This window comes from Zosterops lateralis, assembly GCF_965231275.1.
Source record: "Zosterops lateralis genome assembly, chromosome: 13".
Classification (NCBI taxonomy): domain Eukaryota; kingdom Metazoa; phylum Chordata; class Aves; order Passeriformes; family Zosteropidae; genus Zosterops; species Zosterops lateralis.
The window spans coordinates 395,561-413,705 of record NC_139773.1 but is presented as its reverse complement, the minus strand read 5'-3'; the positions used below and the strand labels follow the sequence as shown (position 1 = coordinate 413,705).

The 18,145-nt window shown below is 39.5% G+C and overlaps 2 protein-coding genes across 2 annotated transcripts in view; one reads left to right on the top strand and one right to left on the bottom strand.

The window, feature by feature from the left end:
* ACSBG1 (acyl-CoA synthetase bubblegum family member 1) overlaps window positions 1-18,145 on the top strand; it is an 89,564-nt gene that overhangs the window by 34,483 nt on the left and 36,936 nt on the right. Inside the window, exon 15 of the mRNA XM_083870643.1 lies at window positions 12,797-13,597. Coding sequence (XP_083726769.1) covers window positions 12,797-13,597 — 801 coding nt within the window. The remainder of the gene's footprint in view (window positions 1-12,796; window positions 13,598-18,145) is intronic.
* On the bottom strand, window positions 1,396-13,410 carry IDH3A (isocitrate dehydrogenase (NAD(+)) 3 catalytic subunit alpha). The gene is made up of 11 exons (XM_083871166.1): window positions 13,288-13,410; window positions 11,143-11,205; window positions 9,385-9,468; window positions 8,104-8,218; window positions 7,384-7,571; window positions 7,038-7,171; window positions 6,374-6,476; window positions 6,229-6,293; window positions 3,975-4,059; window positions 3,337-3,489; window positions 1,396-1,639 (listed from the first exon to the last, which is right to left on the bottom strand). The coding sequence occupies exons 1-11, from the start codon at window positions 13,312-13,314 to the stop codon at window positions 1,556-1,558; spliced, it is 1,101 nt and encodes a 366-aa protein (XP_083727292.1). The 5' UTR covers window positions 13,315-13,410; the 3' UTR covers window positions 1,396-1,555.

The following is an 18,145-nucleotide window of genomic DNA, read 5'->3' as shown; positions in this document are numbered from 1 at the left end:
GCAATAGGATTTTGAAAAGTTTATTCTTCCCCATTTTGTGCGCAATTGTAATTCAGAATTTAACAATATTAATCTGAAGGAAACAAGGAAGCAGCAGCTTGTAAAACACAGAAAGAAATGTTGCCTTATTCACGAAAAGCAGAGTGTGGGAAGAATAAAGCTCCTCCAGCATGTTGTCAGACTGTATAAAAAATCTGGGATGCTTACTTTAGAGAGTGACACGAGAAGTTGTTACTCCAAAGTTGTTTCACTTCTGAAACAACCAGCCCAAAACAGTAGTAATAGATATTACTCAACTTAGTTACTTTCTATGAATAGAATGAAGCTGGAAGAAGCCTGCTTCTGGCAGGAGGGATAATCCTGTGCTACACTAACAAGTTTGAAAATATTTATTTTCTTGTCAGGCACAGGAATGGAAGCATTACCTTGATAGCTACATGTCAGAATGACTCAAGTGACGATCTGCATCTGATGGGGAGGGGGAGCAGCAAGTTCCTTTTGCACCCATTAAGCTTAATAAGCAAGGAAAAAATAGATTCAGATCCCACTGAATAGGGATGAAATGTATTTCTGGAACATAGGCACCAGAGCCAAACCACTGATCTGTCTTAATCCACTTAGGACTAGTCCCTTACATTCAGAGTCTCTAGAATAAAATTACTAGTCAATACAGGAAGACACACTGAACAGACCGTGCAGAAACTACAACACAAAAAGCATTCTAGCCGAAGTCATGAAATACTTAGTGTAAATTTGCAAAGTTAATACTTTCCCCTCACAATATATGACGGAAGTAATTTTGTATAGTTTGCCCTCATTAAAATTCTATTGTAAAGCATGTTTCAGAGAGGAAAACTTCTAAGAATTATTTTGGTATGTAGATGTGAAAAAAACCCTTTTCTTCATCATTAATTTTCACCCCTTGTTAATGGTTGTAGGTTTTTTTTAAATACAGAAATAGATTAAATCTCTAGAATTATGTATTTCTTAATTCATGCCTTTGGTGGGCAGGGCTGTATTTCATGAATCACCAGAGTATGTAAAGTGGTTTTCTCATTGCTTTTAACACAAAATTGCTATTTTAAGTTATTTTATACCTGTTTCTGTGTACTTCATCTTGTGCTACTCTTAGGCTGAAAACCTATCTTTTTAATTTCAACAAGATCAATAAAGTAGGTTTTAAACATTAAGGTGCTTTTATATTTCACTAATTCTGTTACTGGTTTGTTTGCATAATTTTTCTATGTGGAAAGTAAAACCCTCAAATTGAAAAGGAATATATTAGACAGTTACAGTGCCAGTAAAAGAATGCACTTACATAAAAATGTTCACCAGATAGAAAAAAATAAATAAGACAAAGCACTTAGAAAAGTCCACTGAAAGCAGGCACAAGCATCATTTGTAGCAATTTGGACTAGATTTATTAATGGAGAGGCCTCAGCTAAAAAGTTTGCTCTCAAGAGATAAGCAAACTCTATGCATGTGGATATCAGGTTACATATATTGTACTCTGTGACATGTCCTTCCAGAGTCATCAGCAGCAGGACGAGGAGGTTTAGTCTTTGTCCTGTACTCGGCGGCAGATCTCGTCTGTGAATTCTGAACACTTGGCATTGCCTCCCAAGTCTTTTGTCAAGATCTGAAAGAAAGAAAGAAAGAAAGAAAGAAAGAAAGAAAGAAAGAAAGAAAGAAAGAAAGAAAGAAAGAATAGTATTACTGAAATGTATTATGCGGCCAGTCTTGTCTCTGAACAGTTCTGGAGGTTCTCATGATGTCTTGTGTATGGATAGTAAATAAGGTCAGCAAGAATACATCAAGTTTGAGTTCTGCATCCCATAGAGACTTCATCAATAAGGACTGTACAGGGAGGGAAAACCTAAGTATACGTGAAGTACTTATAATGTTATCAGATTTGAACATGATTTTATCCTAATTACAGGAAGGAAGTGTGTGTGGTCAAAGCTTTACCAAGTCCTTTAATGGTGTAATTAATGATTAAGTATTTGCATCTTCAGTAAGAAGTTTGTCCTTTAGAAGTAAAATTCATATATGAAGGCTCAGCACAGGGACAACTAATTGAGAGTAATTCAGAAAGATTGGGTCTTTTTTTTAAGGAAACCCACACAGAACAAGCACACATAACTCTTAATGCTGCATGTTAACAATTCTCCATGTTTTCTTAGTTTACTGAAGAGATAGGAAATACAGAGTTAAAAATCTCTTTCATCAAGTATAACACCTGTCTGACATCATGAAGACAGTAAAATAAAAATTAAAAAGTGGGTAACATTGCTTGTCTAACCTAGGACAAGCACATTAAAGCACTCTAGGAGATAATTAAAATTATTAGTTTCCCCCCCACGTGACACACACACACACACATCTTAATTAACTGGTTGAGGAGAAGGGAGGAATAACAAGCAAGAGAAGCATAGAATCATGGTTACTATTTTAGGATTTTGTAATTTAAATGATGACAACTTTTGGTTTCGGCATTCTTGTTACTTTTAATTACAAAGCAGCTTCTCATGGTCCTGTCTAAGATAAATGAACCTGCATGACTAGCTGCTAATCCTCTTTAACTACAATCTTCAAGATCTTTCCAACTGTGTTGTCAAGGGATGGTCATCAATGTAAAATGAACCAATAATGGTAAGACTACAAATTTGTCAAGTTTCAGAGCATAAGCCCCCTCTCTCTCCCCAGTATCCCATCTGAGTCATGAATCTGAAGACACTCACTTCCAAAGAGAAACATAAAACATCCTCAGAGAAAAAAGCTAATACTGGATAAAAACTGTTCTTTTGTAGTCAAAAGTGAGTGGAGGCAGTAAGAATGAAAAAAGAAAATAATTGAGCTGAAAAAACAAAAAATTATTACAGTGAGGACTGAAATTCTATAAACAAAGTGGATGATGAAGCCTGTGAAAGGCAAATGAGTGTCCTTCACTTCAGGATCCAGATTTCAATATACATGCTTTGTACATTTCAAAAACTTCATAAGTGAAATGCTAAGAGTTACTTAAAACTCTGATTCCTTTCCTGAAAAACAGCCATCTAGTTCACTATTCTGGAGTTCATAAAGCTGTGGAAATGTAAGATGAGCATTGATGAGACAAAAGGAATGCTACAGCCTGTCCCTTTATTACCGCGCCGGGCAGATTTAATATCACCAAAGATAATGTAATTACAGTCAGAGAAGGACAGTGGCACTGCGCATGCAACAGGCCAGCTCAGCAGGCCATCCCTCACTCTGGTGTGAATCTTCCAAGTTAATTCTTGCTTTGGTATGATATGATTTTAATTCACTGCGTTTATTTGCACACCCTCAAGTTACCTTTCCATCTTTAATTGTATCGAAGCAAGCTGACTCAATCTTTGTGGCATGTTTGTGCATTCCCATGTGGCGCAGCATCATCACAGCACTCAGAAGGAGGGCAGTTGGATTTGCCATGTCTTTTCCTGCAATGTCTGGTGCTGTTCCATGAACCTAGAAATGAGAGTAAACCTATCTGTTATAATGTCATTAGGCTGATTAAAATGTCCTAGGCAGTTGTGCAAGCAACCTGAGCCATAGGTCTTCATGTTAAACAGGACTTACTTTGCTGTGATACAGCCAGTGGAAAGGAGATAGCAAGGACTGAAACAATTCAGTTCAAAGACATCAGAAAGGGAAAACTAGGTCAACCTAGTATCTTTAAATTGTGCCTATCAAGCTCTATTTCATAGGGGGTATTTATCATGAAAATGTGAAAAAAATTAAGTATCGGTCAAAAAACGATGCATGAAAAACTTTTATGGAATATTTACTTAAACTAGTTTCTCCGGGTAAAGCTTGAGCATCTTCACAGTAGAAAAGAGTTCTACAGAGAACTTTGTTAGATAAATGTCAGGCACATTGTATGGCATAGGAAAGTTTAGATTCTCAATTTGAGACAAAGTTATTACTGCTCTGCCTTGTGTAACAAGACTTACTGATTCAAAAATGGCCACACCGTTGGCACCAATGTTTCCACTGGGTGTTACTCCAAGACCCCCGATGAGTCCAGCACACAAGTCACTGAAAAAAACCCAACCACCAAATTAAACAACCCAAGGGTTTTTCTATATACAGTTGCCTCACTGCAAGGTATTAAAATGTTTTTATCAATCAACTGCAACTATAACTTAATTTATACACCTGCACAGTCTGAGAATAATATGGACAAAGTACAGATGCTGTTAGCCACCTGTACCCCATCAGAACATTGGAAAATTCTTAGAACTACTAGCAGAAGACATTGTAATAAAGGAAAATTAAAAGGAAATTCCAAATACTAGAATAAAGCTGGTAAGACACAGGCACAGCGAGAAGTACTAGAAGCACAAAATATGTGTAGAGTCTCAAGAACTAATTGTTATGTACTGTTTCCTGTAACTACAAACATCTTACTTCCTCTGAAGGGGCCCAGAACTACTTTTCATATGTAAATTCCTTCTAAAAAATGTGGAGGAATTTTGCTCAGGTAGGTGTGTTACTGGTAGTTTTGTAGTGTATTGTGTGCAGCTTAAGAAACATTTTCCAAGGGACACCAGACTAGCTTTCTCCCTCTCTTTACTCAACAGCCTTCGGATCACAAGTCTGACATTAGCAGATCATCAGCCATAAGCAAATTGAATTTGATTTCCACCAAAATTAACATGGGAAAGGACCAAACAACTGTGCCTATTGTCATCATACTGTACCCTCTGAGATGAGCACACTGATGAACTGAGCTCTTAAAAATCTGTTATTTTCAAATCCATATATAATTATTGCCTACAGCTTGGCTCATGCTTAGCTAAGTTAGTCCTTAGCTTAGGACTAACAAGGAGAAAAGTTTGGATGACTTTGCAGAGCAATATTTTAGGCTAAAATAAACCTTTTATCTTAAGCTGAATAGAGCCTGGGGAAAAACTGAATACAGCCTGCATTTGTTGTTTTAAATATTTAATGCTTAAAGAGAAGAGATTGTCTTCTGCCTCTTCAGACCTATTCAGTCTAAGGAACTTGCCTGGCATTTTGTTCATACTTTTAGAGCAGCAGGTGAGACCTCACCCAGTGGTCACAAGGCCCTCTTCAAAAACAGACTCAAAGTTATTGAAAAGTTTTAGAATAATGAAATTTTTTACAGATTTTCTATGAGAACTTTAAAATGGGTGATAATGAACTCTGTGACATGGTATTGATGATGAGACTCCTCTGATTTGATCTGCCTTAGTTAACAGTGTAAGAGCTGCTGTGAGGGCCCTGTGCATGCCTTCAGCAATTCTTAAAGCAAGAAGCATTAGTTATAATCTGATTTTTCTTAGTGGGGACAGCCTTATCACAGAGAGTGCTGTTTTAAGAGAAGCTTAAGAACCATTTTTTTTTTATCTATAAGTTACCTTTAAATTTATTATCTGTACAAAAACAGGAGATGGATTCTAAGATGAAAATAGTCGAACATGTAAATAAAAATTCCAGTTCATACTCTTTTCTCAGTCTTTCGTTAGAGGTGTGAGAAGAAATTATGTTACATAATACACTTAATAGTTCAGATTAAAACACTTTATTTTATAGGTATTTAATGGAACTTACACTCTACCTAATAATTTACACTCTACCTAATTAATAATTGTACAGAACGGAAAATGTGTGCTGATGAGTTTTGCCTTCAAGACACAGAGAACCTGTAGTATTAATGTTATTCAAATATAAAATTTAATTTGAAGGTAAAGAAAAGTAATACATAAACCAAGAGCTGGCAGAATGTTAAGAGGCCACACATTTAGTTCTTCAGTGACTATGCAGACTGATTTAACTGTAGGATGAGCACCCAGTGTACATCATGGTCCCACAGTCACCCTACACAATCTGTTTTAGTACTGAGGATGAGAAAGTGTTTCTCTAATATCTAACCAGGCATGCATTCTATATTACAATGTAAGCCATTATATTCTTCACACGTTTGGAGAAATTTCTCTCTGTCCCATCTGAACAATATTCATAGCTTCCAAAAGCAGAAACAGATTTTTTTTTTTTTTTATAAAAAGTACATTGTCACATATAGCCCCTCCCATCCATATATTAATAATCAAAGCAGTTAATGTCTATTAAGAAGTCTGAGTGCATAAGATGATCACCCATCTGGCTTGCCTGTGCCCTCAATGACTGTTGGGAAAGTATCAGTATTTTACATGTTGGGAGTTTAAATGAAAGTCTCCATACCTGAGGATGTCACCATATAAGTTTGGCATAACAAGCACGTCAAATTGAGATGGATCTTGAACCATCTAGAAGAAAGTATATTTTCACTGAGGTTAAGAATTTAAACTAAAAAAAAAATAACCACAATTAGAACATAAATACTCACATTCAGACATACAGTATCCAGATACATTTCATTAAATTTAATATCTTTACAATTTTCTGCTGCCTCCCTGCATTTTCTCAAGAAAAGCCCATCAGACATTCTCCTGCAATTACATAAGCAAAAGAATATTGCAATTATTGTAAGGAAGAAGTACTGGAGATAAAGAAAACTGCATGCAACAGGGGTTTAATTAGAATTCAGAAATTTTGTGACTATTCATCCCTCCTAAAATATTTCTGTATCAGTTTAAACAGCATGCATTAATTCTCAAAATGGCTTCTATTCATTTATGAAAAGCTTAGTGAATTTGTGAAGGTGATATCACATAATATAATGTGTTGTGACTCAGTTCAGTATAAAGTGGTGTGGAAACTGCAAAATTCACCAGTCACTTTCATCCTCAGTTTTTAAATTCCTTTTCCTTGTTTAAAAGTTTCTAAAATAAGAGCTTTGGAAGGAAGGATTACTACAAACTTGCTAATAAGAACATTGGCACACAATTGTTTTAGCCCTGTCTATACTGGGTCAGTATTGCCCATTTTACTGACTCCCAGTGCCATCAACAGAAGTTTCCCATTTGAATAAGACCTAAGCAGTTATTTATAAATAAATGTTTAGGGATTTTTGTTTTGTTTTGTTTTTCTCAAAAGAAGTGTCAACATACATAATATTTGCCTTGTGCACGGCAGTCACGTGGCTTCTCTGATTGTTTCTGGCATATTCAAAAGCAAACTCTGCAATGCGCTTGCTGGCTTCCTCTGTGATCAACTTGATGCTTTGCACAACCCCATCAACAATCTGAAAGACAGGAAATGCATCAGTAGTGCAAGTTCATTCTTCCCATTTGGAACCCAAGCAGCAGAATTCTGAGTGAGGCAGAATGCCTTTCACAATAGAGGAAGTTTTTATGGGTGCCAAAGGTAAAGAATTGCACTGAAGCCCAGAGAAATGGGCAGAGTTAGCAGTGCTGCAGCACAAAGGCAGCAGAAGGCAGCAGCTGAGGCACCCACCACGTGCTCAATGCCGCTGTACTCGCCCTCGGTGTTCTCGCGGATGGTGACGATGTTCACGTCTGTGTAGGGCGTTTTGTAGCCCTCGATGGACACGCATGGACGCACGTTGGCGTAAAGGTCAAAGGTTTTACGCAGCAGCAGATTCATTGACGGGTGCCCTGCAGCAATTGGGGTCTTCAGAGGCCCTACAGAAAAAAAATATACACAAGGATGAACAAGAAAATAAACCCTTCCATGGATCTGAGAGCTGAAACTCTAGGTCAAGTGGGACTCCTACAAAGGATCTCCAAATTCCTGTTTAACCCTTATGCTGGAATGCTATGGGGATTCTCTGTTCTGTCTGCTACTGCACAGGCATATTAATCAGCTAGGTAAAGGCCAAATTGCAAGCCTTACATGGAACAGATTTTACAAAATGTATTCATTAAAACATATAAAGATACTGCTCATTAGTAATGTAGTTATTGCATACTACTGTGTATATTTGAAATGTCTTCTGCAGAGAGTCCAAAGGCTGGTATGTACCCACCTTCAACTACTATCATAAATAAATAAAAATTTACAGCTTGGAAATGAAGGACTGTTCCAAGATTACAGGCAACTACCTGACAGGCTGTCCCCTATAATTACCCATTTTATTGTGCTACAGAGGAAGAACTTTGGCTTTACATAAAACTCATAATAAACATAACAGTATTTAATATCTGTGTAAAATACCTTTTAATCCCATTTTGTTTTTATCCATGGATTCTTTGGCTTCTGGGGGTATCATCCACTTCCCTCCTGGTCCTTGGATAGCCGTAACATTCCTCTCTTCCCACTGAATAGGTGCCTAAACACACACACTCTACATCAACTTTAATGTCATGACTTTGCTTCAAGTTTTAACTTTAACAAGGTGTGAAAGGAATTTTTTCCAGGCCTTTCTAAACAGTATTTTCTCTGGTGAGTGAGGGTAAGCATGAGATGTTTGAACTAAAGTAATTTTTGAAAAATGTAATTAAGTGGAAATGAAATAGTGTGAGCACCAAATCATCATAAATGTAAATACCACAACACTGCCCTAGATGTCGTATACACACAAGTGCTATTTCTTTAATGGTTTTAGAGCTGTTGAGTTCCTTGAACACAAGAGACAACAATTTAAAGCTGAATTCATTGAGAACTTGTCATCTCCTCTGACTGGAAGACTGTGTATGACATAGATGTGTATCTATTATCTCACTGAAAATCTGCACATGCTCCACAATACTTTCTGAATTTGTATTCACCACAGGACTGTAAATGGAGACAGGCTGCCCCACAGGCTGCCACCCATTCATTTCATCAGGAAGGATCACAAAGGAAAAGATACAACATAATTAAAGAAACTTCACATTTTCAAATCCATATTGGATAGTTGTGATAAAAAGGGAATATGCCTGGGTGCTGTTACTAATGTGGAACAATTTACCAGGCATCTTGCCTTAAGAGCAAGCATGAGTTTCTTTCTAGGAAACTTGACAAGTTCTGGTGAAGTTTCTCAGACAGGTAAGAGAACAGCTCTTGGATACAGTCAGTTTCCATGTCACTGAAGTTAGTGTGTTTGGCAGCACAGCAGTTAGATTGCTAAAATGAGCCAGTCCTTTCACACACATTTTTGACCTGCACTTGAAGTCATAATAAATGAAAGAACATCTTCTGTCAGTTGCTCAGGATTACTACATCAACAAGGTGATTTCACATGACATTGAGTTCGTATTTCCAAAAATCAAACACAGCATTTGCTCTCAAGTCTCTTCTGTCAGCTAACAGTTTCAAGCCATACCTTGATATCACATTCCTGTTTTTTATTAGCTAAAGCTTCAAACTCTTTCAACTGGAAAAAGGTTTTAATAGCTTAAATATGATTTAATCTCTTAAAAGAGAAAGAGATTTTACCCTTTTTAAAATTTGCCTAATTAATATTTGTTGTTGTATTAAATTTGCAATGCTTATAGCAAGACAAATATGACTTACTTTGGCAGCATCAAAGATCTTCATGACAGCAGCAGAAATCTCAGGTCCTATGCCATCTCCTGGGATTAAAGTTACTGTTTGTACCTAGGTAAAGAAATACCAGTAATACAACAAATGAATGTTTGTTTTCTACGTAGAAAACATCTTCATGTGTTGGAGGAACCAAGTAACTATTAGAAAACAAAAGAAATTTTCCTTTACCAAATATTCACTATGAAGAATAGCAGTCCTGGACAGAAGTGAGAAGGACTGGCTTGCTTTCCAAGGGACTGTGCAAATGTTTTGAGGGAATTGTTTAAAAATTCACCTACTACCTATTCCTATTTCAAAACAGAGGCTGAATGTGAAAGGCAGATTCTTGCTCAGTACTCCTTGAAATTAACAAAAGTAGCATGCTTTCCTCTGGAAATCAGGAGAGCAAGTTATATTACCTAGTTATAACTCTGTTTCACATATATCTACAATATTATCAACATGCTGCATAATACCGACACACGCTAGAAATGATTATGTGTATGAAAAGCAATATTTACCTTTAAAAAAAGTCATGCCAAGCTAAACTTCTCAAATGACCTCCTAAAAATCTCAGACCCATATTTAACAATACTAACTTATTTTCCTCTCATAATATCCTCAGTCTTGTTTCTTTTATCATCATCAAACAAGTAAAAAAAATGCACAGCCCAGGCTTAACAAATAACAGGAGAAGAATGTATTCTGCTTTGAAAAAAAAAAAATAAATTATGATCACTGTTCTAAGGGTACACACTCCAGCTCATCTTGTTTTATTTAAAGATATCCAACAGCTTTTATGGGCTCATTTTTACCTACAAAAAGGTAGCTCACCTACATTATTTGAAAAACTCCCAAAAGAATCAACTCTCAAGGCAGAATTTCAATATATATTGATTGATTTTTTAACTTTTGCACCAAAGAAACTCACTGTGAACAACAGAAAACCAGAGCTTCAGTTAAAAGAACACGGCTGCTGAGCAAGCTGTCACTGATGAAATGGCTTGAGAGTAGTGTTGTGCTGTCTGACAGCACTGCAGGACGTCACCTGAGCCTGAAACTGTTGTGTCTTCAATAGAACCAGGGGTGCCTCACCTTCTGATTTTTATACTGTGTAAGTGACCCTTCAGTTTCTTTTTTAACTGTTGTACTTGCTGTTCTACAAAACTTATCATGAAAAGCCACAGTTCCTCTTGAAGTCCTGCTTAGGGGTGCTGAGCCCTGCTCCTTTCTGCCTTCGCTGAAAAGAAGGCCCATGGGCACTTCAAACACATACACATAAAGAAGGCAAAACATCTACAGGGAAATACACAACTAGTTTAAAGCGGACCTTAAAAAGACAGAATTTTAGATGCAAGGAATTATAAAAGCAGCAGTAAATCTATTGCTTACAGGGAAGTCTGCAAAAGAAAGAAAATGAGAAGCTTCTCAAGAATCTTTCTACTTTGCCCAATATTTATTTGCACGTTCCCAGATGAATTCCAGAAGACTGGCATACATCTGTATTTTGTGAAAACTTTCCACACCACTTCTATTTTTTGCTAGAGCCTTTTGTATTCTCACACTGATATGCAATTGCCAATGACAGCGATTAACTGATATAAATCCAGGATGGCATTAAGAACATAAACTTGTTTGGCCCTTATTTTTTGGGAATGTAAGAATAACAACAGTGATCTTATAAATTTCCAAACCCGCTTATTGAGAAACTTCTTTAAAGAAAAAAAATGAGACTATTATACTCACAGCATTACCAAAACTTCTGGTCACCTTTTTTTGGCTTTTGAAAGCACCTAGCAATCGAGAAACCTGCAAAAATCAAAAACAAAAAAGTGCTCTTTTACTGCACAAATAGGATTTTACAAGTTTAGCAATATTGCAGCGAATCTGCTTTTTAAAGTCACAGTGCTTTAAATCTCCTACCTCAAAGCAGTATAAAAATCCAAATGAAACCAGAGTACCCAGTGCTTCGCCAAGTTGCAGTCTAACACTCAGAAGCAGCAACGCCTTGTGGGTATTCTTAGCACAAGGTGAGCCCAGAACAGCGGCGCTTTGCCCCTCACTCCTGTCCTGCCTGGGGGCCACTGCACCCCACCTGGAGCCCTCACACACTTCATTTTGGAAGCAAGGCTGCAGGAACTCTAACTAAATACATGACATGCTAAGGATGAAGACATGTGGAAAGCAAAGTGAAAAATCAAACACTTCACTGGTAGCAGTTGGTTGGACAGTATCTTTATGCATTTTAGGTGATGTTTCCAAAACTACTTTACATTACTGTCACTTCTTCCATTCAAACTGTGGTGAATTTTGTTCTTCTACCTTTTATACCTGTAGGTGTTGTACTGTTGCCTTCTGCATGCCTGACGGTTATTTTAAAGTGGAACTGAAATGCACATTAAAGACAAAATTCACCATAGCAACAAGTCTACATATCACAGTCAAAGAATTACATTTTCTGAGTATTCTGTACTGGCATTAAGCTCCAAAATGGCATGGTATCTAAGCTTGCCAAGCTGAGCACCATGGACAAAATCCCTAATCTGCAGAAAAATCACAGCCTCCTAATCTTAACCTCCTCTCTAGGACTATTGATGCTTCTGGGACTTAAGAGCCAGAAGACTTCTAATTGTAGAGACTCACACTACTTCAATTCTGCCATACTTGCATACACAGGCTGTCTGCAGCAATCAGGCTGGAAATGACTTTGATTCGTATTCCTCTTCTGTCCCATTTGTATTTGTTATTTCTTTACCGACAGAATGGTGTATGGCAAACAGCATAAACTATGTTGGCACCAACAGAAATAACTAGAAACAACATAATTCTCATGCATATTGTAATGAACACTGAGGGAGAAGTAATCTAAGCTAGATCTATTTTTACTTGTAGCTCCACATGAGATGTACAAGGTCACTGCAACGGGCAAGCAGTGTTTACCAAAGCAGGCCATATGGTTGAGGATGAAGGCAGAGCAATCAAATGAAAACGTGAAGTTGACTGTAGAGTGTAAGTGTTCTCACAACAGAGTTCCTACATATAGAATCAGGATTCACACTCCAGAACAGCCGCCCTGGAAAGGGCACGGTCTGTCTTGTCAGAAATCATGGGCCTAGTACATTATACTGAAGTTCAACGTTGGTAACACCAACAAAGAATCCACTCAAGGAAAACGGATCCATTCTGACCTTAAAGTCACGTATCATGATTACCCTTTGACAGTTCCTCCTTATTTTAGCAGATAGGTAAATGGGGTGGCCACAACGAATTTGCCTCTAGCAGGCTATTCTTTAAAGGTACAAAAGAAATTTCATTTACTCAAGCCTTTTTTGCCTGCCAGAGCATCTCCGTGAGAGTCGATAAGGCCTGTTTCAGAATGGTTCAGAGCTGTAAATCCCAGAGGACAGGTGTGGGGGCCAGAAAGCCGCCGGCCCTGCAGTAGCAGTTCTCCCCAGCCGGCTCTGCAGTGCCCGGTACCGCGAGCTCTTCACGGGAATGGCGTTTCCAGGCTGTGCTCTCTGCCACCCGCGCACCGGGAGCTGCCCGCAGCCGTGGTGTCCCGCCGCTGCTGTGACCTCTACGGCGCGACCTCTCCGCAGGCCGCTCCGAGGGATGGCGCGGCGCCCCCCCCCCGGCCCGGCCCGGCCCGGCCCTGCCCGCTCGAGTAACGGACCCCACGGCCCCTTCCCGCCGCCGTCCCGGGGAGAAGGAAGGAGAGAACCCGCGGGGCCTCCATTCGGCCCGAGCCCCGCGGCCCTTCGCCCTCTGAGCGCTGCCAGGGCCCGGCGGCACCGCGACCTTGCGGCCGGGCGGCTGCGCCTCAGGCGCCACCAAGCTCCGGGGCGCGTCCTGGGCGCTACAGAGCAGGGTCCGGCCCGTCCCCCTGCCTACCGTGGGCATCCACGCGGTCGCGGCCATGACGCGCCCGGGCACCGCGGCTGCCGAGGCCCGAGAGCTCCGCGCCCGCCACTAAACCGGAACCGGCGCGCGGGGAGCGGCGGCCCCGCCCCGCCCCGCGAGGCCCCGCCCCGGGACCGCCGCTGCGGCAGCGACCGCAGTCCTTCGGCTCTCGCCTTCAGCTGCCTGAGGCGGTCCAGGCCTCCTTCCCCGGCCGTCATCCCGGGAGGATGCGGGATGGCGGAGGTGCTGCCAGGGATCTCCTCCTCCCGGCGTTGCGGGACGTGCCGGGCCGGACAGCCCGGTGCCGCCGGAGGATGCGGCACCTTCAGGTGCAGTGTCTGAGGAGGTACCCTTTTGGCATTTCTGTGGTGACAACCAGTTTCCAATTAAGCCCCAGTTTTGAAACGTTTGATGGTTTTATAAAATCTCGGCCTCTAGAATTTGATCGTTTATGGGGGGAAAAAATAGTTGTTATGAAAGACGCCAGATTTTTGTTGAAGTAAATAAGAAGCCTCCTAAGCCCATGTACTTTGAAGTGTTAAAAACCAAAGCTGTTGAAATCGGGACCGTTTAAGACTTCTTTTTGCTTTCATTTCTGAAGTACTTGTCTCAATATTTTTAAAAGCTGCTGCTGTATCAGTTGGAGGAGCGGCGGGGCTGTGCTGGGCCCTGAGGGCGCGGTGCCCCGGCTGCCTCACGGACCTGCGGGACAGTCCCGCCCGGGGCAGGGCTGCGCACTCGGGCTGAGCCCGGCACTGGCTTTCTGGAGACTGAAGCACCGAACTAGAGCTACGGCAGTTTGAGCTCATACTGAAGCATTAATTTTGAAGAATTAAGGACTTTAGTTAAACTAGATATTGCTGAGGTAAGATAGATAAGCTTCCCTTTGTTAACAGAAGTCGGATTTAAGGAACTGATAAATCATGAAGCCTATCAAACTATGTTTGTGCATCCTGACTAATCAATAGACTCCAAGAATACAATACAATCATAAATCAAACAGTCCTGGAAAAACAGGATTCAGTTGTCACGTAACACTAAAGGTTAAAAAGTCAGAGCGAAGAAGACCCATCTTACTTCATCATTTTGAGACCCCGCCCCATAAAAAAGACCACCGACACATTTCAAAAAACAAACTACGCATGCTTAATGGCTTTTTAGCTAATTACCATACGAAGCGGGGAATGGGATGTATTAGAGTTATGAATATGCATTTGTGTTTTGGGTATTCTATGTATTTTTATGTACTTCTGTACATAAAAAGACCCTGTAATCATCTGTAAATTGTACGCGTGTATTTGGGAGCGATCCCGCACGCTGCCCGGCGTTGTAATAAACATACACTTTCTAACTTTAAACTATTAGAGAGTCTTTGTCCGTCATAGTTGGATATCGATATTAGATCAATATCCATATTTTTAATAATTCAATACCTCTGTGAATGACCACTTTTAAAAACTTCTTCTACCTTTCTTACACTTGGCAACATTAAAATTTGGGGTTTGTCTCAGAGTAATTTCGTACCAGTTTTTGATGATAGAGTTAGCAGATTACTAGCAGCTTTTCCAGTTACTTAGCTCAGTCCTGGGTGTGCTTGAAAGCTGAGGACTAAGATTGTGTGTTTCATTTCCTCGTCTCTTAGGTGTGTGAGTAGAAATTTTTAGAACTGATATTTGACGATGTACTAATAGCCTGCATTTTCTGAGAATCACTTGCTTTTTTGTTTTTTATGACAGGACGCAAGAGGTCCTCACATTTCCTCTGTTGATGTTTTATCTTGCTTTTGATGTTGCTTTGAATTGAGAATTGTCATTCAGATGTCTGTAATGGCAGGTGTGCAGAATTCTCTTGATACTGATTTTCTTCTGGTAACTTTATATATAGTTAACAGATATATTAATGGTGCTTTCTTGTGTTTGTGACTGTATCTGCATCTACATTGTTAGGTTGCACTTGGGTTGTAAATTGGGGTAGGGGAGATATCGTGGATAACTTTTTTACACATTTTCGACACCCATTTTTCTGTGTCTTTCGGGTGTTACCACAATAATGTCCAAGTAATAGGGCATTAATAGTGGCTGGCTTGGATCTGTTCTGAGAAGGGCTGCACAAGACAGCAATAAACCCATGAGTAGTTATTTTGCCTAAGAAAATGATGCTTGTGTGGAGGCAGCGACACTTTTTTTTTTTCCTAGTGATCACTAGGAAACATGTTTCTTCATAGGGAAATTCATTATATTACATTTAGCCTGCTAAGGCAACCATTCCTTTTTTATTATTTTGTCCCTGAGGCAAGACACTGTCCTGTGTAAAACACCTTTTTTTTTTAAAAAAGGTAATTTCTATTTGTTATGGATAAATTAGGCTTAACGAAATGTACTCAGAAGCCTCTCTTTTCTAATATAGTGTATTTTTTAAGCTAGATAGATAAGATCATAAAACCAACAAATTGTCATATGAAGTTTTCCTTTCTGTTTATTTTCTTTAGCATTAAAACTCCCTAGAAAGTTCCTGCTCCTCATAGCAAAGCTGGCAGCTTTCCCTAGTTTGAGACATGAATCTTGCATGTTTCTCAAGCTGTTTACTCATTTCTCAGACAGGGCTCAGGCCCATGAAGCCTTTTCTCACAGGATACCACTTCCAGACAAATTCAGTGGGGTCTGAATATCCGCCCATCCACTATGTGTTGGAAAAGCAGCTTTTTAACCTGCTGTGGTAGCAAAAACTGTAATTTTCCACATATTTTAGGTTTTAATAACTGTGTATTTACAGTTCATTTTTTATTTCTAGTTTGTGCAATTGTAATGTTTTGTAGCTCTGTAGCATCTTTAAGGATTTTTTTTCAGCTCCACAGCAGCTGTATTTATGTGAATGTTAATATTTCTTCATTATCTGTATGCAAACAGAATTTTGAATGGCTTTTTGTTATAAATACATATTATAAAGTTGGCTTTTCACAAATATTATAAAGAATGCTATATGTATAATGTTAAAATAACTTTGCTCTATTAATAAAGTTTTTATTTTGCTGTTATCAAAACTAAAACATAGTAGTGTGAAATGCTTTTATTCATGTAACTAACTCAAAGAATAGTGAAGGTAATTAAGTAATTCCTCACGTTTGTAGATTACCCTATCTAGATGAAAGTAACAGTGACAGACACCAGAACCCTGAAGAAAATATGTATTGACTCTCCATTATCAGAGAGAGTAAAAACAACTGGATAGAACCACGAAGAAAAATAAAATATATTGATTTAATCTACAGGGTAGTGTTATAAACGCAACGGCAAAAATTGGATTAACAAAGAAACAATTTATTAATAAAACAATCCCAATCACCGATAAAAAGAAAAAACCACAAAAGGATTCACAGCGCAGCGCCGGGTGGAAGAGAAGACCGCACTCTAAGGCACGGTTTTCCCAAATCCACACGGAGCAGGTCGCAGCTCAGGGTTTTATAGGGGTTTTCATGTCCTGAGGCGGAACAGGTGCCCAGGATAGTCCAAATAGTCCAAATAATTTTCGGATGGGCTTCCCGGATTTGTCGGACTCTGCAGACCGTATTCCGGGAAGATCCTTTCACATGCGGATGGAGCTCGCCGGCCCATGTTTATTTCAATGTGTATTCCTCAGCGGAGAATTCTCTTTTTCGTTCGGAGAGGAATTTCTCTGTCTGGGTGCGATGCCGATTCTTATCTGGGTTGGCTAGTGTCTTTGTTTCTCGTAATGGTCCTTGTCCTGTTCTCTTTGTCTCAGGACTGAGGACCGTGGAAACCTGGCGGGGGAATAGTTACTACGGACCATACCTTTTTATATTAACACCAATCTAACATATCTTGCTATATTCTTTTATCACGAATTTTTACCCAATGTCACATTTATCACAGTAGCATAAAGACAAGTCAAAAAGTTAAAGTTAAAACCAAACAAAAGAACATCTAAGCTCAAAGAAATGTTTGAATAGTGCATACTGGTCTATAAATGTACAACAGGCTAAAAAAATATTTAAAGAAATGTTTCCAAGATAGTAAGTGTGCTTTTGGCAAAATGCCAAGCACCCAGCCATAACCCTTTGTTGTCTATCTGTCTCCTAATTGTCTTTTTATTAAACTTTTAAAATTTTACAAAGAAAAGGAATGTTTGTTTTTCACAGCTTTCCAGTAAATAAGTCCCAAAACCTCTGGGGGGGGATTTTTACAGTATCAGTGGAGGATAGAACTCCCATTGCACATAGTGATCACAGTTACACTTGCAGTAGCAGTGGGCCCTAAGGACTCGTGCAAGGTAACAATAGAATAAATGTACAGGCAGCCCCTCTGAATCAAAACTGTTCTTTTTCCTAACAGAGTGAATATTTATGAGCAGTTATTGTGCAAGGAAACATCTGTGTGAAAGGAACTTACTTGGTGTAATGGGTGTGAAATTTCTTAGGTTCTTTTCTCCCCTGTTAAAAGCTGTAGCAAAGTGACATGTGAAAGCAGCCGTTGTGCAACGTGCTGGTTAAAACTCTGTGGATCCTTTTGTGGTAAAGTGGTCTGTTCAGAGTAGCTTGATACTCCTTTGGTGAGGGGTAAGAGTTTATACTTCAACTACCGTCGCATTCTCCCTGCATAATTTACAGAGGCAATTTAAGGTACTCTGACCTGTCTGTTGGAGGTCATTAAAGTTACACCTCTCCGAATAAATCAGACAGCCAGGGTTTGCAACACTTCAGAGCAGAGAAACTTGGACCAAAGGCTGTGTGGAGCTGCCAGCCTGGTGTGTCCCACTGCCTGAGCTGTGGTTATGGTAACAAACCCCTCATCTGTGGTCAGGTGAGACCATGGCAGCTGACAGCAATCTTGCT